Source organism: Tachypleus tridentatus, chromosome 1 (assembly GCF_004210375.1).
Source record: "Tachypleus tridentatus isolate NWPU-2018 chromosome 1, ASM421037v1, whole genome shotgun sequence".
NCBI lineage: Eukaryota > Metazoa > Arthropoda > Merostomata > Xiphosura > Limulidae > Tachypleus > Tachypleus tridentatus.
In genome coordinates this window covers 41353187-41374978 of record NC_134825.1, presented here as the reverse complement: position 1 = coordinate 41374978, position 21792 = coordinate 41353187, and the positions used below count along the sequence as shown (strand labels likewise).

The window sequence follows — 21792 nt, the reverse complement described above, 5'->3', positions numbered from 1 at the left end:
TGTTACCATTTCGTTTGACTTATATTTCTGTGGTATTATTCTCTTTTGTTTCTGTAGATGTGACTCATTAAAGCAGTAAAAGATAAAACAAAACAGTTCCACTGCCGAAAATTTCTTATATATAGCCACAGCAGAAGGAATGATTGAGAAAAATATTTCATCTGCAAGGTTAGACATCATAACATATGATCATCTTTTACCTGAAGTTGTATCAACATTTTGAACCACTCTTTACAGTAATCTTTCGCAAATCAATTACTTCTTACTTCAGATATATAGTTTAGTAGATTCTCGAAACTTTAGTCACTAACCGAGCCAAAGAAAACTTTTTTAACAATGCAGAGTAAAGTCAAGCACGGTAGGTAAGAGCAATTACAAAAAAAAAAAAAAAAAATCAACCAAAGTTAAGTGTGGAAGTGAAAGAGGTAAGGGCATTATAACTAAGGGGAAATCTCTGTGGTTCTCCCTTCCATTGGTGCCCTAATCACGTGCGTATTTTGCTTAATGGTTAATCCAGGGCTGCTTTAGTTGATTGTTAAGCCTTTATAGTATGTGATTTTACGTATGAATGGTGATAATAGTAATATTCAGAGGAAGTTAAACTTGCAAGTTTGTTGCGGGGATTCAGTTCATTTTTGCAGAAAATTTCCTTTATACTTTGTTTTAAACTTTTAATTTGAAGTTCTTCTGTGATATATTTGATTCTTTGGTCTGGTTGTTGTTTTGTATTAAGCACAAAGCTACACAATGGGCTATCTGTGCTCTGCCCATCACGGGTATCGACACCCAGTTTTTAGTGTTGCAATTCCGCAGACATACTGCTGAGCCACTGGGGAGATTTTTGGTCTGGAGGTATACTTTTATTTTTAGGAAGGTTGGTGTCAATTATTTTAATCTGCAAGTTTTGTAAACGTTAAATTTCGCTTCGTATTTTGAATTTCATCATATTTTTTTGTAATGAAATACATTTCTTATTTTCTATTTCGCCATAACAGAAACAGATTCTTTCGATAAGGCTTACGTTGGTTAGTGGTAACTTTAGGCTTAGCTGGCCTTTTGTTTTTTAAGATACGTCAAACTGAAGTTAAGCTGTAATTTTGATTTTAAAAGATTTAATATAAATATATGCTCAGTTCTCTCTTTGGCGAAATAAATTATTTTCGTTATCTTTTACAATACTCACAATAATATATCAATTATTAGGCCTATATTAATCGTAAGGCCTTCCACGACGATTAACTTCCCTTTTTACTTTTCTTTGGCCTACTTCCGTTTCGTAACATCTCGTCTGCTAATTTTTGTCTGTTTTTCTACTTCTACTATTCCAATCACACTATTTATTTATCTTTAGCGCAGATAGTCTAGTTGCTTTGTGCTATGAAACATCAAACCAAACTATTTATCTTTATTACACCTAATCGTCTGTCTTCTGTACTCTACACGCGACACTCGATAATCTCTGCATCAATGAGTTACAAACAATGCGTACGACCCCTATCGAGTTTCGTAATTAAATTTGTCATAATGTTTACTTTAAATTAATTGATTGTGACTCTCATGTTACAAATAAAGCTAAACAATTATTAAGTATTTATTCTTAAAATATATTGTACAATTTATTTGATAAACATATAATCTTATGTAATTATATACATATATGACTTATCCTACGTTACGTGCCCCGGCATTGTCAGGTGGTAAGGGCACTCGACTCGTAATCTGAGAGTCACGGGTGCGAATCCACATTTAACTAAACATGTTCGCCCTTTCATTCTTAGGGCGTTATTATGGTCAATCCCATTATTCGTTTGAAAGAGTACCCCAGGAGTTGCTTTTCCTCTTGTCTTACTCTGCTAAATCAGGGACAGCTGGCGTAGATCGTTTTCGTATGGCTTTGTGCAATATTCAAAATAAAGAAACAAACCTACTTAACGTAATTACAACTTCATAAATAGAGTATCATATTATCCAGTGTTTGTTATGTTATTAGAGGCAATATTACCTACTTTCATTCACATCATTCTTGGGTTTGTATGCAACTACTTGAGCATCTGCATGATATAAGGTTCTACTCATATATCATTGGGAAAGTATTTGACATATTATTTGTTACTGGGGTCCTTATCTTCACTTCTAGTGTTTTTAACTGAGATGTCCCTTGTCATTATTACTTCATCAACTAACACAACACTAACATGCTCTGACTCTGAGGTTTCTCTTTATTTACCCGTTCCTCCTCAATTTTGTTTTCGTTTTGAATTTCGCACAAAGCTATTCGAGGGCTATCTGTGCTAGCCGTCCCTAATTTAGCAGTGTAAGACTAGAGGGAAGGCAGCTAGTCATCACCACCCACCACCAACTCTTGGGCTACTCTTTTACCATCACATTGACCGTCACATTATAACGCCTCTACGGCTGAAAGGGCGAACATGTTTGGCGCGACGGGGATGCGAACCCGCGACCCTCAGATTACGAGTCGCACGCCTTAACACGCTTGGCCATGCCGGGCGTTCCTCGTCAAAAGGTAATTCAGTCTCACTTGAGTTATCGGTTTTTATTTTGTAACAGATTTACTATTGTACATTTAGTGTAGTACCTTCGCTTCTTTCAGTGTAATTTTATTTTTTCTTATGACGTTTACTGTGGGCTGTGTAATTCACAAGTCCTGCCTGTTCTCGAAATTAATAGAAGATTCTCGATCGTAAGAATCAACAAAGTACTAGGTGTGTATGTAATGCTACTGATTGACAATACGTTTGCCAAGCGACCTTCGGTGTATAATCTAGTTTCGCATGGTTTATATAAAAGCAGCGCACCAAGAGAGAAGATTAATATTGTTATTGGGCATCTACAGTCAACGTGCTACAGGCCTAGGAAACTATAATTGTGATTAATGCCTATTAATCGAAAAAACTATAGAATTTAACCACCAACATTTGAAAATTTCAAACATTACATATTGTTTAACTCAGCAACACTTTAGCTTCAGACACAACAAGCTTGGACTCATCAGTTAACCAATCCATCTACAGGTCTAAAGAAGTAGGGTAAAATAAAATACATAACGAACAAAAGAGAATCCAAAACCCTTGCGTTGAGAATTACAAGTGGCAATTTTTTCATGGAAGAAACCATAGTAACAAAGAGACTCACGCCACTGGCAAGAGAGTGAGAATACAGTTTTACATCTTTAAGAACACTGTTTCATATGGTGTTTCTAATCCAGTTTGTACCTAATGTTTTTCAAAAGAATAATGCAAGAATATCTTATCTTAATCAATTGAAAATTAATGAGTGGATAAAATTGTCAATGTAGATGAAATCATAGCAAATATAAACACGTGTAGTTCAATGTTTTACTTCTTGTGATTGGTATATTTTCAGTCATACAGATTGAAATATTTGTGAAAAACAAACAATTTTATTAGATATTTTATTAATTTTTTTTCATGAGAAGGATGACAGATTTAAGCTTCAAAATGCTTGATGTAAGCGTAATAAGGGAAGGCATTGCCACTCGCGTGGCTGAACCTTGTAATTTGTGCTGCAACTGTTAAATTTCGTGTGAAGTGGTTTTCATAAGTAAAGCACGGGTGTGTCGTGTGTATAGAATACAGGAGTTCTGGAAGTAGTTGGGCTACCAGTCCCTAAGTTTCTGATTATTAGTGTTTCGCTCACTTTTCCATAATAATTTATGAAACTGTACATAAATAAAATTACAGCTTTTGAAAACTAACTTCCCTTTTAATCTGTTTCGTGGTTATTTAAAACAGTTTTGTCGAAAGATATCAAATTTCAATTTATTTATTTGCTTGTTAGTATTTTTCTGAAATCACAAACATGGCTCTAATTTATTTCAGAAACCTTCATTAAGACTCATTTCTTACCAAAAGAGTGTATTTACTGTACATTGCTCGATATCAATACACAATCGATGTTCAAATGTTATTTTCCCAGTGGCTAAGCGGAAAGTCTGGGGGCTTATAACTTTCAAAATCGGATTTTGATACTTGTGGTAGGCAGAACGCAGATAGCCTGTTGTGTTGTTTTGTACTTACCAACCAACCAAACAAAGAAGAGTTATTTTATTTTTCATAATCTATAATTAATGCTTATTTATAATTGAAAAAATATGTAAATATAACGTTATACAAAATCTAACCACTATGTAGCGCAGAGGTCTTTTGTAGACCATAGTTCATTGTTTGATACCGAAAAATAAGGATTTTCAATAGGAAATTTACAGCTTTCGGTTATCACAGTTTAGATAACTTTAGTGTAAATGGTGAGTTTAAATGTTTTATTTTCTGGTTGCCAAACATTCTTGGTTGTTTAGGATGTTCTTTTTTGCAAAAGACAAAATGTAATATGCCGAGTGACCTAGCCAACTCAACAATGTAATTCAGAACCAGGTTATTCATACTCTCAGAAAGAGAATTTATATTTTTGCTATACTTTGTTGGCCCAAGTATGATGCATGCAGAAATAAACATAACCTCAACCATTAAAGCATAAACATTAGCATAAAGGTACGTTTGTAATCAAATGGACAGTTGATCCGAAATAGAATCATGAGGGGACCAACGAAACAAAAACGAAGTTAGATGTTAGAATAGAACTTTTTTTTAGAATTCAGTTTACCCAATACTATATTCTCCTATGTTGTATGGTCTTACTCTTTCAGTACCATAGTGAACCATGTAATACTAACAACAAAGCTGAGTTCGAAGCTACATTATCGACAAAAGTTTTATTGTTGCATTAGAAACATATTAAATCTTCTGGAATTAGACTGCAGTCTGAAGCACTGGACATAATATATAACGTTTTGGAACAGTATGGGATCTCTTGGTCCATCCTGGCTCTTACATCCTCTAATTCAAACTATAAATGTTAATGAATTAATTTTTAGAAGTCTTAAAGCCAACACTTATTCATATACTTATCAAGCTTTCTGTTAAACTTGTTTAAATTTTCTGCTCCATAACATCCAAAGAAAACTCACTTCAAAGGCTAACTATCTTGTAAGAAAAATAAAGTTATCTTAGCTGAAGGTGACTTCTACTCTGCCAGTGTCCATTAAGTAACTTGAAACCAGGACTGGAAAGGCCAACTTCAGTTTACTGATGGTGTTTTTGAACTTACCTGTTAGTCTTCCTGGTGAGTTATGATTATTACAGTCATGCTACAGAAAGTCCTTTACAACTTTGAATTACTGTATTGTTGACGTTGTAGACTAGATGTAAACATTGGTCTTATGCTATTTATGTTGTTGTTTTTAAACTTTGTTTTGTTTTACCTTGATTTCCTTTTATGAATTTTACTAAATTTACTTTTACCTTTTACTGGATGTTTGGTACAGATAACCTAGCTGCTTTGTGCCATAAAACATTAAATCAACCAACCAACCTGCCAGTGTTTATACTAGAGTCCTCTAGCCCTACTATTCTCACTGTTAATTATGCACAATTATGATGCATCAACATCATCAATTCCCTTTACAATCTTTAACACCTCAATCATATCACACCCCTCCTCCAATTCTTTTTTTTTCCAAGAGAAAGCAGTACAAGAGATTTCAGCCACTCCTCATATGACAACTCCTCCATCCTAAGCACCATTCTAGTAACCCAACTTTGAACCCTTCAAACAATTCAAAGCCCTTCCTAAGGTAAGGATACCAAGACTGAACACAATACTCCAAATATGACACAACATATGAACCATACAATAAAATTATAACTGCTTTAGACTCGTATTGAAAATCTCTTTAGATATAACATAAAATTTATTTGTCCTACCACCAGCAATAACACAATGCTTGGATAGCTTATGAGACTGATCAGCTATTACATCAAGATTCTTATTTTTCATGACACTGTTTATATTATTCCCATCCAAATTGTTATTCAAATCATGATAACTCACCAGCACTATTTTGCATTTATTATAATTAAATCCCATCTGCCATTTATTTGCCCAATTCACTGAATGATATAAATCCTTCTGTAAATCAGTGGCATCCTATTCACAGGTAGTAACACTCTATGTCTTAATGTAATCTGCACATTTAAGTAATTTATTGACCATTCTTTCATCTGTGTCATGGATGCAAATCAAAAGAGCAAAGGTTCTAAGACTTGAACCCTGAGGTACCTCATTTGTGACATTAATCTGGTTTGGTTGAACTGCATTTGTGACAATCCTTTCTTCCAGATCTCCTCTTACTCTCATTTACACAAGTAGTAACCTTTTGAAAAAATGTCAACAGATTTCTGAGGCAAGGTTTTCCATCAGTGAAATCATGTTAGTTATCTAATAAAATTCTTAGCTTGGTTAAATAAATTTTTGGAGTTTTTTTTTAATCAGATTCTCCAAAATGTGTTCCACAACTGATGTAAGACTAATGGGTCTTTAAGTATTGGGACAATTTTCATCACCCCTAATTTCCAATTTATTATGCTTCTCATTAATTTTATTTCTATAACTCTTTGTGAGCCAACATTATTTTTACTTGCTGCTTTCCTATTCTTTCTGTAAGGAAAATATTTACCTTGAACATTGACAGTTTTTTCTTTGAAGATTTTCCACATTTGCTCAGTGTCTCAGCATAACACAGCTGCCCAGTTAACAGATAATTCTTGTTGTTTCCCTTTAAAATTTGAAATCAAAATATTGTTATTTCTCATTTCAATATGCAGGAAAAAACATCAAACCTAATACAGCAGTGATCACTTGTACCCATGTGTTCCCCAGTTTTCTACCTGTATTTTCAAAGTTACAACAAATCTGACAGAGCATTTTCTAGTGGATTCCTTGACCAATTGGTAAAAAAAGCCATTATGAACAGTTGACAAAAACCTTTCTCTCTCACAGGTTGACTGTAGCATTTCCCGTTTTGTATGCTTGAAATTAAAATCACTCATAATTGTGGCTTCACAAACAGCTGAAACCTTAATCTCATTGTGACTGTTTGAGTTATGTGAATATCCTTTGGTTGTTTGTAACAAATTCCCATTAAATGTCATTTCCTTCATATACACTAATAGAAACTTCACTGGATATAATCTCATTGTTGTTATCTTTGATATCTTTAACTAAAACAGGATGTAACTTACATTGTACATGTAAATCCACTTCTCCCTTTTGTACTCTAATTATTAAAAAAGACATTAACACTATATTTGAAGGAAATTTTTGTCACACATCATCTTTGTTTAACCGTATTTCAGTTATTCCCATTATATCAAAATCTTTCATTCCTACTAATGCTCTGAAGTTATCTATTTTATATCTTTTACTTCTGTTATTATGATAGTAAGAAATAAGTCTACCCTTATAATTACTTCTATACTAATTTCCTCAACTGAACTTTTCTCTACCTCTTATTTATTTTTCATTAGTTTATCGTGGACCTCACCACTATCTAGTCATATTGTGTGTGTCACTAGTTACAATAAGTATGAACTTAATGAATTTTAGTATTTAGGTGAGACTTTCCAGTTTTTGAAACACAGTAACCAAAGAGGAAATAAATATGTGGCTTCTATCAACACTTTAACTCCTCTGCAAACTTGTGCACATTTTTTTACATTCAACTCATACTCAGAAACTACATACGTCAAAATTTTAGGATTCTTCTATAGTAGATGTCTGTGATTTGTTAGTGATAAATTTGAAAATAACATGCAGCAAGCAGTCCACTTATTTTAAAATTAGATATTTAAAACAAGTTAAATGTACCTTCAAGAATTCTTTAGACTATGATGACTACAGTTGTATTTTAAATGTGACAGTTCTCTTCATGTTAAAAGTCCACTTAGGCTGATTAAATTATTTTAGAATCCATTTCACAAGCTGAACTAATTTAAAATACTCTGTAACAAGTTATTCTCCATATTTCTATCAAACTGTTAAATTCATTTTTAAATATCAACCAGTTTCAAAATGAGTATTGTTATAGATTTTTTAATGGTACATTATGATAATAAAATGAATTAAATATGTTAAAATAATTCACCCAGAAAGTTCAAATAATACAGGTATTTCATTCAAAGTTATTTTAGTGTTGGCCTGCTGTACACTTTGTATTGTACCTCAGTGTTATTACTATGTCCTACTTGAGTTAGAGCAATGGAATTTTATTAAATCTGTACCAGATTAGGTTAGAAAAACTACTTTCCCAAGAAATGTTTAAGATACATATGTAATACAGACCCATAATGAAGCAACAGTACCATTACATAGTAAATTTAGAAATTTATCTAAAACCCATATTGAGTTACATTGTCCTTTATGAGCAGAAATATATCAAACAGCTTCACAATTTTCAACAAGAAACATATTGAAACATGTTTATAATCAGAAAGAATAATCAGGTTTGTTATTCTTCTGAGAACAAAAATATAAGAGAATGTTACTTAGGAAATATGACTGGTTAATTGGTGTTTAATAATTTTAGCTTAAAGAGACCCACAAAACATTTGCAATAAAATTAATATATTTATTGTAACAGTACTTCTTTAAATACTAGAGTAATACAAAAGAACTCTTATCACATACACCAAAAATCTAAGTCCACTTGTCTTAGGCCTGACATTTGTTAATCATTTATTTTGCATACATCCTTTCTGCAATAAAGAAATAAATTAACACTGTAATTTATGTATATTTTTTGGTTTAATTTAGTTAGGGCTGAACTTTACCATACTCAAAACAATAAATAGACTTACCATGTTATTGTATGACTTATTAATGTTAGATCTTTTTAAAACTTTGATGAGCTTTTAATATGTGTTACTTCAAAATGTTGACTGAAGTATATTTACACCTGCCTTTTGTTTATATCTTTTAAAATGAAGTGCACATAAAGTTTCAGAACAGTATTATAATGAGAGATAATTTAATGTTATATAATACATTTTGTTAGAATATTTGTTTTATATGGAAAGAAATGCAAGTTAAACATCTGTGCAATGTGGCTAACTGCATTTCTATTTGTTGTATTAAGATGTGTCTCATTTTAACATTTAGAAATTTATATCAGTGATAAAGTGTTTTTTTTAACTGTAATGTTAGTGCAACTTATAGCAGTTTAAATATATCATAAGAATTTTGATATTGTATTCAAACTCAGGTTTTTATAGTTGAAAGTGACTGATAATTTGTTTTATTCTCTGAATTACACTTTCATGCAGTTGTAAAGTTATATATTTTAATATTAGTAAGACAGTAGTAAATTGCTTTTGGCAATGTTTTGAATAATATTTCAGTTGGTATTTCTCAAGTTAAATTGATTTTGTTTGTGTTCTGGATGGAATTAACTAGTGTGTTTTCAAATGTATTTTCAAATACATATTTCACAGATGAGAATGAGTTTTCAATGTTGTAGTGTGGTTAGAAGATCAAGAAATAAGGTTTTATAAGATTGAAGACAGAAAAGAGTTAAGAAATATTAAATCATTCAAACTGGGAAAGTGTGCCTAAACAAGTGTGTACATGTTTGTATGTATATTAATTGATAGGTACTTATATCTTTAATTTTAGGAACTGCTCTGGTAGTTTGTTTTCTGGCAAGTAATATTGAGATGCTATTTCAAAGACATGTTTTTCTGTTGAAGGTTGTGGAATAAATGAACTTATCAAGTTAATCCTAAAATAATTGATAGATTACTCTCTGTTTTATAAATACAATTTTTAAGCTATTTTTGCATCTTGAATTTGTTGACTACAAAATCACATAAAGCTTTAAACAGAAACACTGTCAGTGATGCAGTTATTTCCTTTTTTTACTGTTTAGGTTTCCTGTGTAGATTACACTATATATATGAAAACTGTGAGGTCATCCCATAAGTAATATCATTTTAACACTAAGATTTAAAAGAAGAAAAATAACTCAAATAACAACTTTAATCAATTACATATTTTTCATCTCTTCTCAATAACAGTCTGGAAATGTATCAAAATATTTTCAATATCACACTTATAAAAATCAAGTTGTTTTGAGATATAAAAGGTACAAGAGTTACTTTTTAACAAATCATAGAAGTAAACTGTTTTCCATTCAGATGATGTGTCAAGTTTTGAAAAAATTATAATCTGAAGGAGCAAGATCAGGAGAATAAGGAGGATGGGGAAGTTTCTTCCAGCTAAGCTGTTCAATTTTTTTAAAAGTAACCCTAGCAATGTTAGGATGTGCATTGTTATGGTGGAAAACAACTCCTTTCTGATTTACAAAAGCAGGTCTCTTTTATTTATTTTTTAGTGCAGCTTTCAATTAATCCAGTTACTGCCAGCATCTCTCAGCAGTTATTGTGTGATTTGTTTGTAACAATTCAAAGAGTGTTACACCACCTGAAGTACAGGTTCACTTTTGACTGTGGTGTTGCTGGTTCTACTGCATTAACCCACTGTTGGCAGTGCATGGCATTTTGAAAGAGTATCCATTTCTTATCTCCAGTCACTAACTAGGTGGCTCAAAAATGAAGCTTGAAGTTCATGAGAGTGAAGAGATGTGCAGATGTCTACTCATTCTCTCAGATTATAAGCTGACAACTCATGTGGTACCCATTTTCCAAACTTTAAAACTCTACCAAGTTGCAAATGTTGATGGACAATGGAAGGATGGACAACAGTTACAGCACAATCTTTCTCATGTATTGCTAGAAGCAGGTCATTGTCAAACTCAGCAGGGCACTCAGTGCGAGCTGCATCCGTCAAACTGTAGTCACCAGTTTTAAACTTATGGAACCATCTTTGACACTTCCCTATATTCAGAATGTCATTGTTGTACACATCTTGAATGCTTCTTCAGTAGCACTCTTTCATTTTCTGAAGTTGTAAAACATTATATTCTTTATGTGCTCTTCTGATACCTCCATGATAATTGGGGCTTCTAAAATAAATACAACAAAAATTAGTGAAGAAACAAATTGGTTTACTCTGAATGTTATCATTTCATCCCATATAACTTGTGTGACTTTGAGAATAACTTCATTTAGCCAAGAAATATGCATTTAAACTTATCCTATCCCAAAAAACGACATTACTTATGGGATGACCTAATATGTATAAAAAAAAACAAAACTATTCTATGCAAAAAGAATATTAATAATTTACACACACACACACACACACACACACACATATATATATATATATATATACATGTTACTGTTTGTTTATGGTAGTAGAAATCACTATCTACTTGCTCCTTTTCTATGCATTTTTTCAGTAGCAAATATTTCTATCATGTATTTTATTCTCAAATATCTGATATATATAAAATAAGTGAATTACTGTGAGTTGCACATCTTTCATATCAAACTTACCAATTTGTGTTGCTGTGAATGTAATTTACTACATAATGTCTTGAGGAGGAAGTTACACTAGAACCTTTCTAATTAATACTTCATGTCATATGATACAGTTTTGAAAGTTCAGGAAAATGACACACCTACAATGTCATGCATTATGAAAATAATGATGAAAGTTGGATGTTAAGTAAATTTTCATAAAGAAAGACCATTTATGGATATTTATAGAAATTTAAAGATATCATTCCACCTTTTATAATATTTGTTGAGTGAGAGAAAAATGAACAAATCAACTAAAAAAACATGTACTTCTAAATGTAAGTGATACCATTATCAGTACTGGTAACTTGTAATATAAAACAAATATTTTAAAAATGGTGATGGAAAAGTTTAAATTGTTTATAATAATTAATGGAGAATTTCACTAATTGTTTGAGAAACAAGTAGAAAATATTTTTTTTTGTTCTTCAAGTTTAACTCCAAAGTAAAGAACATTCTGTAATATCTTGTATTGCTAATAAAATTGGGAATTATTCAATAAATTACAGTAAGACTCTTGTAAGACTGTTAATGAGTTGAGAGTTAATTTTTTGTAATGTTATTTTTTATGCTTTTTATGATAAAGCATATGTAACATTTTTGTCAGTAGAAATTTCAAGCTTGAAAACATTTTCTTACAGAGGAATGGTTAAGTATGAATCCCTATAGATTCTTTCACAATGCAAGTCAAATTTACAGTACACTTACTTTGCTCTTGTTTATACAAATTGTGTTGGTAAAAAGTTGTAGTTTAATGTTATATACTCTTCATTTATCAGCCTGTCTTTATAATGCTCTTCCCTGTAACATATGTTAAACTTGTAATACAGAAGTGTGGAAATGTGTTAGGACAAAGTCAAAAATAGATTTCAGGTTGTCTCAAAAGAACAATAGAAGGTGAATCCCATACTAAACTCAGTACAACTGAAATGTAGTTAGAGTGATTGATTAAGGAAACAGTTAGCATTTTGTTGTCTCTCTCTTGCTTTAATTACTATGGATGGTTTTTTAGGTATTGCTGCAAGATAATTAATAAGAGTGTCCTTTGAGATTTTACTCCAAGTGTCTCTGATACACTCATATGAAGCTTTTTTGGAAGTAACTTTTGATTTGTCAAGTTTTCAATCTATCAAATCCCAGATCTGCTCAATTAGGTTGAGACTGCAACTCTTTGGGGGGGCAATTACATCATTTGAATGATTTTAGCAACAGCTTTCATAGCTAAGTAAATTTTTCTGCATAGGTTGTATGAGTATCTGAGGTTATTATAATCTTGGCAGTAGAGTCCTTTACCAATAATATGCAAACCACCGGGTATACCATACTTGATCAATACTGCATTGTACTTGTGCTGGTCTATTATTCCATTTATTTTGTAGATATTTTCTATCACCTCAGCAGAAAAATGTCCCCAGATCATCACACTGCTTCTACCATGCTTTATGGCAGGTGCCATGCATTGAGATAAGTATCTTTCTACTACCTTCAGCCAGACATACTACCAACACTTTGACCGAAATACTTCAAACTTGGACTCATCCATCTATAACAGCTCTTTCCAATTATTAGCAGTCCATTTTTTGTATTTTTCAGTAAATTTAAGTCTCTTGCAAATATTTGAATATCAAAGTAAAAGCTTTTTTAACTGATACACAACCAGATATTACATTATCAGTGAGTCTTCTTGATTCTTTAGATCTGGACACCTTTCTGTCATTTAATATATGTTCATTTATATCACTTTGACATCAGTGGCAGCCTTTCCTTTGTACTGAAGGCAGAATGAACAAAGATACCTGACATCAGTATCATTGAGTTTAATTGTTCTGCCTCTATGTTCAAATTTTCCTGTCTTGGCCTCAAGGGTGTGTTTGACAGTGTTTTGGGAACAATTGAAGTCTGCAGAATTTGGGAGAGTCCAAAGAGAATCACATAAAGGTCTTATGCAAATTCTCTGATCTGTGCTTTTGTGACTGTGGTATGACAACAAAACTTAATATATACTGTTAAACCCTGTTTTTCATTCCTGAAGTCTAGGACTAATTTACTTATTCCATCTGATACTGTTGCTGTTGACTTCTCTTTTAGTTTGTGATTTTAAACATTCTACAAACTTTCTGTGGATGTAGAAAGCACATTTTATCATTATGTACATTAGTATTTTGGAGATTTAAAGTTGCTTATTCAAGAATGCTGGACATTTGAGATGATCTTATTCAAATTAGGTATAATTAAACTATAACATCATTCCTGAAGTTTAGGACTTATCCACTATATAACAAATACATCAAATAAGTAAGTAAATTTGCAACTAATTATCCTTTTTTCTTTTTATATGGAAAATAATATTTTACACAATTTATAACATTTTTATTTGGATGCAATATTAAGTATACAAAAGTAATGTTTAAACACCAAAAACTAATAATGTGTGGAATACCTAATAGCCTATAAGTTACACTGCTAACTGATTTACCTTTTTTGCTTTTCAAATGAAATTAATATACTCATGCTATTGCTACTTAGTAGCACTATGTGGCTCCCCAATAGTATGTCTGCAGACTTATACCACTAGAAACCTAGTTTTGATACAGTGGTGGGCAGAGCACAGTTAGTACTACATGCCATAAGAGTACATTCTGACTGCATAAAAAAAAAAGTGTTATATTATTACGTGTTAACTGTGTAATGCCAAAATGTTATGAAGTTATGTTATTACTGAGCATATGCTACACATTATTTGGATATTATCAAACTACCATATCACCACGTGGTGTTTATGCTGAGAAGCTTCTGGAAATATTTTTTTATTGATGTGTGAACTGTTGGTGGGGGATATCTTCCCAAATCTAGGAACATGAATATGATACATTACTGTATGATCCATCTGAGGTCTTAAAAAGTACTGAGGTGTGTATATAGCTTCTGAGCCTTCTGCACCCAGTGGCATTCAGGTGTCCACCTTGAACAATGTTGAAATTAGGATCTGAGATCATATTTGAACAGATCTTATTGAGTCCATTTTAAAAACATATATATGAAAGATATGACAAATTAACAAAATTTTCTAGAGGAGTACTTTTTTATGAGGGAGAATCTCAAATAGCATTACAGACAAGTTATTATACATGTAATATCTTTTTTTTTGCTTTATGTTATTAACTTTACATAATACCTGCTACTCTATGGATCTCATTAGAACCATTGAATTTTCAGATGGTAACATAAATGGTGCAGGATGGGAACTATATTTATAATGTAGGTTGGGTTCAGTATAGTAACACCCTAATACTTTGTTATTTATATCAAAACATTGTATTGAAAGCTTAAATGCTAAATTCAAGGACAGTTTTGCTGTCTTCCCTGTTGGTGTAATGTTTTTTTTTCTTTATAATTTATTATCATTTTTTTGGTTTCATTTTATTTAGTTAGTTTTTGTGAACATCCAGCTTTCCACATTTGCTCAATTTCTGTCTTAATCATGTGAGGCTGACAATATGGAGGTAAAACTAGTTAGATGCTGTACCCTCCAATGTCATTTTTATCTTACTTCCCTCAGTACCTCTGAACACCAGGGTAAATTACATGATAACACACCTTATGATTTGTGCCAGGTACTGGTTGTTTGTGTTGTTGTGGCTGCGATTGTTCCTCTCTCATAAAGTGGCCTTCAATTATATTCCATTTAATATTTGGATAAGCTACGTTAGATTTGTGCTGTCCTTTCTTTGGATGTTCTATGCAAGTACAGTTTCCTTTCTCTATTCTCATACAGGATGTAACAATTAGAAACAATGTTCTCACCCTCCTCTGACTCATTGTTTTCATCTGCAGTCTCCTGGTCAAGCCAGTGAACTAAGGGTTTGTCTGAGATGTGTGGACACAGCTGATAAATGTGTTCTATGCACATTGCACTGGATCTGTGTAGCTCATACATTACAGGGCTAACTTTGTCAGAGTATTGTACATTCCAATATAGCTACATCGATATTGTTTTCATGCTTCTGGCATGTACTACAGTCATTCTTAGTCTTTACATTGGGACATCAGTTCTTTTATTCTATGATCTTAACGCAAGTTAATTTTCCTGCAACATTTATATTCAGTGTGCTATTATCTCTTTATCATCCTACATGTTTCTCTTTTATCTGAATCATTCTTTCCTCCTCAAAACAACAGTAGCTAGTGAGGATAACTCATTGATCTATCTTCCTTCCATTAGTAACCTTTATCATATGTCTGATCCAGACAGACTACTTTCTCTATGTGATCTTAAATGTTTCGTTGCTCACACAACTGTCATCTGTAGTGCTTGTTCCCCTCTCTTTATACCTTGGCAACTATTCTGTTTGTGATATTTCTCTTTTCAGCTTTGCCAGTGGGGACAGGGCTTTTGATTCAGTTGGTTTATTCGTCTCTTTTGTTGTCGTCCTGTATTTTTTTGTTTCATATTTATTCTCATCATATTTGATGTCTTACCTTTTCTCTTGTATTTCATCTTTATCATTCTCTGGAAGAACTTCTTCAACTGCACCAGTTGACTACTTCTAACACATTTGTCTCTTGCTGTTTGTATAGTATCACCATTTCATCCTCATTGGGCTGTCTTCTTTGATGTGTAGCCACTCTTCAAATTTCCATGTGACTTTGGCTAGGTTAGTTATTTTTTATTATTATTAAATTTTTCAGGGGCCTTGTTTACCTTTTGACGTTTTGCTCCTCACCCTATGACTGTATGGATGTTAGTTCCCAGTAACATGGATTTTGGATGTAGTTGGCTTGCTGAGTTTAGCCTGTTGTGCATTATTCACTGTACTTCTGGAAGCAGTTCCATTGTTTTTTTCACACACCACTTGGACACTGTTTTCCATCCACATGTACCAATTTTCTTCAATGGACAAAGAGTTCAATTGTAGTACAGTCCTTCACATCAGTTCTTTGCATCTTATTCTCTTGTTTCCAGATGTTTTCCTTCTATGGTTTCAAAGGATTCTTCCTTTATTTTGTTGCTCTGGTTTTTTTGCCTATGGAATATGAATTCTAGGTATTTATGTGAACATATGTGTAATATTATAATTTATCAATACTAAAATTGTATTTTCGATAGGTATTTAACTCCTTTCACACATCTCACTTTCTTGTTTAAAGCAGAATATTCCAATTTGTGGCAAAACTCGTTCTGATATTCTGGTAAAATTCAAAAGAGGAAATAACATGGGTAACCCTGAATACGTGGCAGTTTCACTGGTTGAGGGTTGTCCTGATAATTTGCATGAGATACACATTAGAGTAAGTCATTTCTGATGGAGGGGCAGCAGAAGGCTTGTGGCATGTGTGTAAGAATGTTGTTTTGCATATAGAGGGCAGTAATGCATGTGAATAGCTATTTATATAAGAAAAGGTAAGTAGTCCATGGAAATGCATTTTCAATAGAGAAAGTAATGGGGTTTATAACATTATTACACTATATGTGATGTAGAGGGGAAATGTATGTGCTGCTTAACATATTCCTGATGTATTGAAAATGTGATTTAAATCATAAAATATAGAAATGTTCAATATAAGTAACACCTTGCCATTTTCTGACCTACCAAGGAATTAAACAAATGCAGAATAACAAGTGGACAGTTTGATTCATCTCCCACAAATACAGCTATTACATTTTACTTGAACAAATGTTTGTGTTAAAAAATAACTAAGTCCCAGCAAAAATAGTTACATAGTTGATAAAGTTAAAATTTGAAACTGAATAACTGCACATTTTGATTAAAAGAGAGCATTTAGTAACTTCTGTAAAATAAAATAACAGTGTATAAAGACATCATTGCTTTGTGAAATTGTAAAGCATATTTGATCATACACAAATTTACAAGATTTATAGAGCAGAATAATCAATAGTGTCATTGATATTCTTATACTTAAAAACATACATTTACTTCAGTGGATTAATTCACTCACGAATGATTTGCTGAAAAGATTCTAAAATTGTCACATTACTAGTACATCTCGATTGTAACACCAGAATCACTTCCAAAAAGTTATTAATGTTATTTTAAAAGTGGTGCTTACGTGTGTCAATTTCACTTATTGTTTATTTTTTATTGATACTCTATGGTAGTATTCATATAATGTAAGACATTTTGTTATGTATGATATTGTATTTCCTGTATAATAAGATATGCATACAGTTTTATTATTGTACAAATATTTTAAACATGTGATTTTCCATTGTTCATTTGTTTTTTTAAAGCATAATAATTTTATCACTGGAATCTGGTAATATCTTTACATTTGAGTACATTACAGATTCTGATGATATTTCTTTAATTGTTTTAGTGGTTCAGCAGGTGCATATAAAGCAATAGATAGAGGAACTTAGTTGTAAGTTTCTGTTACGATGCTTTATCTGACTGAGCAACCTAATAAAGAATGTTCAATTACTGAACTATTAATATTGTTTGATGTGAAACATCCGAACATTGTGAACTATGTGGATAGTTACCTTGTAAGAGATGAACTCTGGGCAAGTGTTCTTAGTGTTACATACACTGCTGGCTAAAATCTTAAGGCCAATGAACATAAAGAAAAATATGCATTTTGCATTGTTAGACTCAACCACTTATTTGAGAAGAGCTTCAAAAGATGAAAATAAGAAAAAGGGAAAATAAAAATAAAAACCTTTTTTAGCATTTAATAGGGAAAATGAACACTATGAAATTAGTCCAAATACAAGCTAGTCAAAAGATTAAGCCCACACTGAAACGAAGTGATAATCAGTGAACACGTAACGAAATTTAGTCATTTGTGTTCAAGCATTACTGTTGTCAACATCTCCCACTGTCATCTCCTGCGTTACATTGGATAAAAACATGGTAAAGGCTAAAAAGTTGACAGAGTGTGAACTTGGCAGAATTGTCGAATTGCAAAAGCAAGGTCTCTCTCAACGTGCCATCACTGGTGAGATTGGATGTAGTAAAACTGCTGTTGCAAATTTCTTAAAAGACCCTGAGGAATACAGAATGAGAATTTCAAGTGGTCACCCCAGAAAATTTCTCTGGCGTTGAGCAGGAGGATTCGACGGGTTGTCTGGCAAGACACCAGCCAATCGTCGAACCAGATTAAGGCCCTTATGGATGCAGAATATAGCTCAAGAACAATAAGACAGAATCTATGAGAGAAAGGCTTTAAAAACCGTAAACGTCTTCAAAGGGCCACACCTCCTTCCACACCACAAAACAGCTTGGTTAAATTTTGCTGAGAAGCACCAAACATGGGATGTAGAAAAGTGGACAAAGATTTTGTTCTCTGATGAGAATAAATTTATTCTGGATGGTACAGATGGCTTCCAACGTTGTTGGCATGATAAGGATATCCATAAGGACGTCAATTCCAAACAGTACATGGTCTTTCTAAAGTCATCTTCACCACTTGGAATAACATTCCAGCCAGCCTTCTGCAAATGCTTATATTGACCATGCCAAAGCGAATGTTTGCAGTTGTTCTCAATGCAACTCACTACTAAGATCTCTTGTTGGGCATTTGCTACCCTGCTTAGGACTTCTTTTTGGTATGGTCTTAAACTTTTGGCCAGTTGGTATTTAGGCTAATTTCATAGTGTTCACATTTTCCCTATTAAATGCTAAAAATTTTAATTTTATTTTCCCTTTTCTTATTTTTCATCTTTCGAACTTTTACTCAAATTAGTGGTTGAGTCTTACAACACAAAATGTATATTTTTTTCTTTATGTTCATTGACCTTAAGATTTTGGCCAGCAGTGTATTAGTTAATTCTCCTGTAATTTTAATTTAACATTCTGTAGAGTGTACATTAAGGTAATACCTATTATATGTGGTAGGACAATTTTGAATAACACTATGGGTTTAAGAATAGTTTCACATATCACTCTCACAGGTTTGCTTTTTTAAAATTTTGGTTATACATTATACACGATAATGTTGATGTGAGAGCCTGTGTTTGTAGCCACAATTGCTTTTGACACACTGATTTTCATTTCATTTTATATGTTACCATAAGTTTTCAAGCCACAAACAAAACACATTCAAATTGAGCTAAGTACACTGCATATTTTTTTTTAAAAAAAGATCCTAGGGTACAAGCTACAATGTGGGATTAAAAATGTATCCTAGGTTTTGGAGGTGACTGATGAAATAGGACCCATATTTCAATGGGGAGACACTGTTTTTCAACCTTCACCTCCAATATGCTAGTCTTACATGAGAAATTTAGAAATCAGGATAGTGAGATGTGGGTGCTCAAGCCCACAACATCCCACATCTATATCACTACATATATATATGACTTTAAAATAACTTAAATACTGTGCTCCTACCAATAACTTCTCTTACCAGAACAAGATTTAGCTATAACACTGTATTTTTACAACATTACTTTATTTGTCTTTTATGCATGTTTTGGTTCACATTTTTTTATTTGTGGTTTGGTTGTTGAAATTATTTGATAGAAAAAGTGAAAAAGTTGAGTTTGTTAAATTATTAGCAGCTTACATGATATACTTAAATGCATCATTATTTGGAAGACTTCAAATATTGTTTAGTGTGTTACAAACAAATTACAAAACCAATGCAATTCTTATAAATGTTTGGGATCATATCACAGCTTTAGTCTTATATTAAAGATTGTACTTCTTATCATTTAAAAAATATTGAGGTAGAAAAATGAGCATGAGGAATTGAAGAAAAACAAAGAAGTAAAAACTATTCTTTATGAATTCACTCTTTCTTAACACTCTTGAAATAGATAAGTGTTTCTCAATCTTCTGTCATTCATGTACCACCTTCCTGATTTTTTATATATCTGAGTGCCACCTGTAATATTATTTAAGTTTCACTTCATATTTTTTTTCAAAACAAATTCACTTTTTGATTTAAATAAATTTATTTGAAAAGGAAATTTCATAACACAAGGATAAAAGGAAAAGCAGTATCACTTACCGTAATACAGTAAAATATGTTTAAGGCAGAATTGCACGGGACCGAACAAAACTTCTGGCTTAAGCAGTTTTTCCAGCTTATAGAGTGAGCATGTATTTCCTTAATTATATATAATTTTTGAGCAGAACATTATGCTTGCTTGACTCAAGGGAAGTGAGACGTTTGTGGATAAACTTATTATACTGTTTTTGCTATATTTATCAGAATAAGAACAAAAAATAGACATTCAAAATATACATAAATACACAAAACCTTAACTTTATTTGAAGAAAGTGTCCAATTTCAAGTGTTTGTTGTTTTTAATGGGCTTTTTCATGCGGTTAAAAGAGAACACCAATTCTATGGCCTTTTCATGAAGTTCATTTTCCCCCTTAATTTTTGCATGCAATTTGATAGTGTTAATATAACTTATCACTTGCGATGAAGTAGGAATATCTATTTCCTACTATCTTTTCCATTTTGTTCATCTTCTGAATCTCTCGCACTGTTACCATCTTGCGATTCTATTGTAGATTTTAAATCAATTTCATCAGTTTCTGTTAAAACATTCTTATTCACAAAACTTTCCACATTTACAGAATCATCATAACAAATAACTTCTCAAGAATAAATCCACAGTTTCGAAAGCACTTTATTACACATTCATTTTTTATGCATTTGATTGAATGACTTAAAAATGCAATTGCATCTAACACATCAATTTTCATGGTCATTTCAGATGCTCTCTTACAGTTGACCATGTTTGCAATAATATGGATCAATATTCTGTGTTTCAATTTTATAAACTGTATAATTCCATTATCTTGTGGTTGTAAAACTGATGTTGTACATGGAGATAGAAAGATTAAACAAACATTTGAAAGTTGAACTTTTGGGTGACAAGTTGCATTATCTAGGAAAAGTAAAATATTCCTTTTTCTTGTTCCATTCTTTTGTTTCATTTGTTCAAAAAATTCCTCAAATATAGCACTTGTCATCCATGCTTTATTATTCGCTCTTCATTTCACAGGAAGTTGATTCTTCCTTAAATGTTTGAAACAGTGCAGATTTTCACTTTTACCTGTTACCCATGGGTTCGCTAGTTTTCCATCAGCAAATGCAACCAAAAGTACAGTTAATCATTTATTGAATGATGACCTTCGAAAAATGACGGCAGAAAAATTAACAGAATATATTTAACCAATACTTGCTGCAACAAAATGTCTGAGAATTTATTAGTATTTAAACACATTATTAATTACATAAGAATTTATAAATATTTAAAGAAATTATTAATCAAAAACATTTTTTCTGCCTTACTCAGGTTCTAATTCTACCTGTTGGTAGATGAGGTTGGTAAAAGATAATTTTCTGTCAGCGTTATGCAGGTTCCACCATCTAGAGGTCATTTTATAAGAGAAATCTTAAGATAATGCAACAAAATTTTTATATTTTTGGCTTGGATAGATTTCTGGTTTTAGCAGGT

General features: G+C 32.1%; 2 protein-coding genes across 16 annotated transcripts in view; one reads left to right on the top strand and one right to left on the bottom strand.

Annotated features, from left to right (window-relative positions):
* Positions 1 to 3793: 3793 nt before the first annotated feature.
* LOC143246757 (THAP domain-containing protein 2-like) overlaps positions 3794 to 21792 on the top strand; it is a 55507-nt gene continuing 37508 nt past the window's right edge. For 5 of the 15 annotated variants that reach the window (XR_013026170.1, XM_076493928.1, XM_076493941.1 and 2 more), the window contains exon 1: positions 3805 to 5160. The gene's annotated coding sequence lies outside the window, so the exon portion shown is untranslated. Of the gene's footprint in view, positions 5161 to 17698; positions 18945 to 21792 lie in introns of those variants that run through there. The other 10 variants (XM_076493936.1, XM_076493912.1, XM_076493897.1 and 7 more) reach the window with 6 other exon arrangements.
* Positions 10787 to 21792, bottom strand: part of LOC143246811 (exocyst complex component 6-like) — a 79721-nt gene continuing 68715 nt past the window's right edge. The window contains exon 3 of the mRNA XM_076493985.1: positions 10787 to 10894. Coding sequence (XP_076350100.1) covers positions 10810 to 10894 — 85 coding nt within the window. The 3' untranslated portion in view covers positions 10787 to 10809. The remainder of the gene's footprint in view (positions 10895 to 21792) is intronic.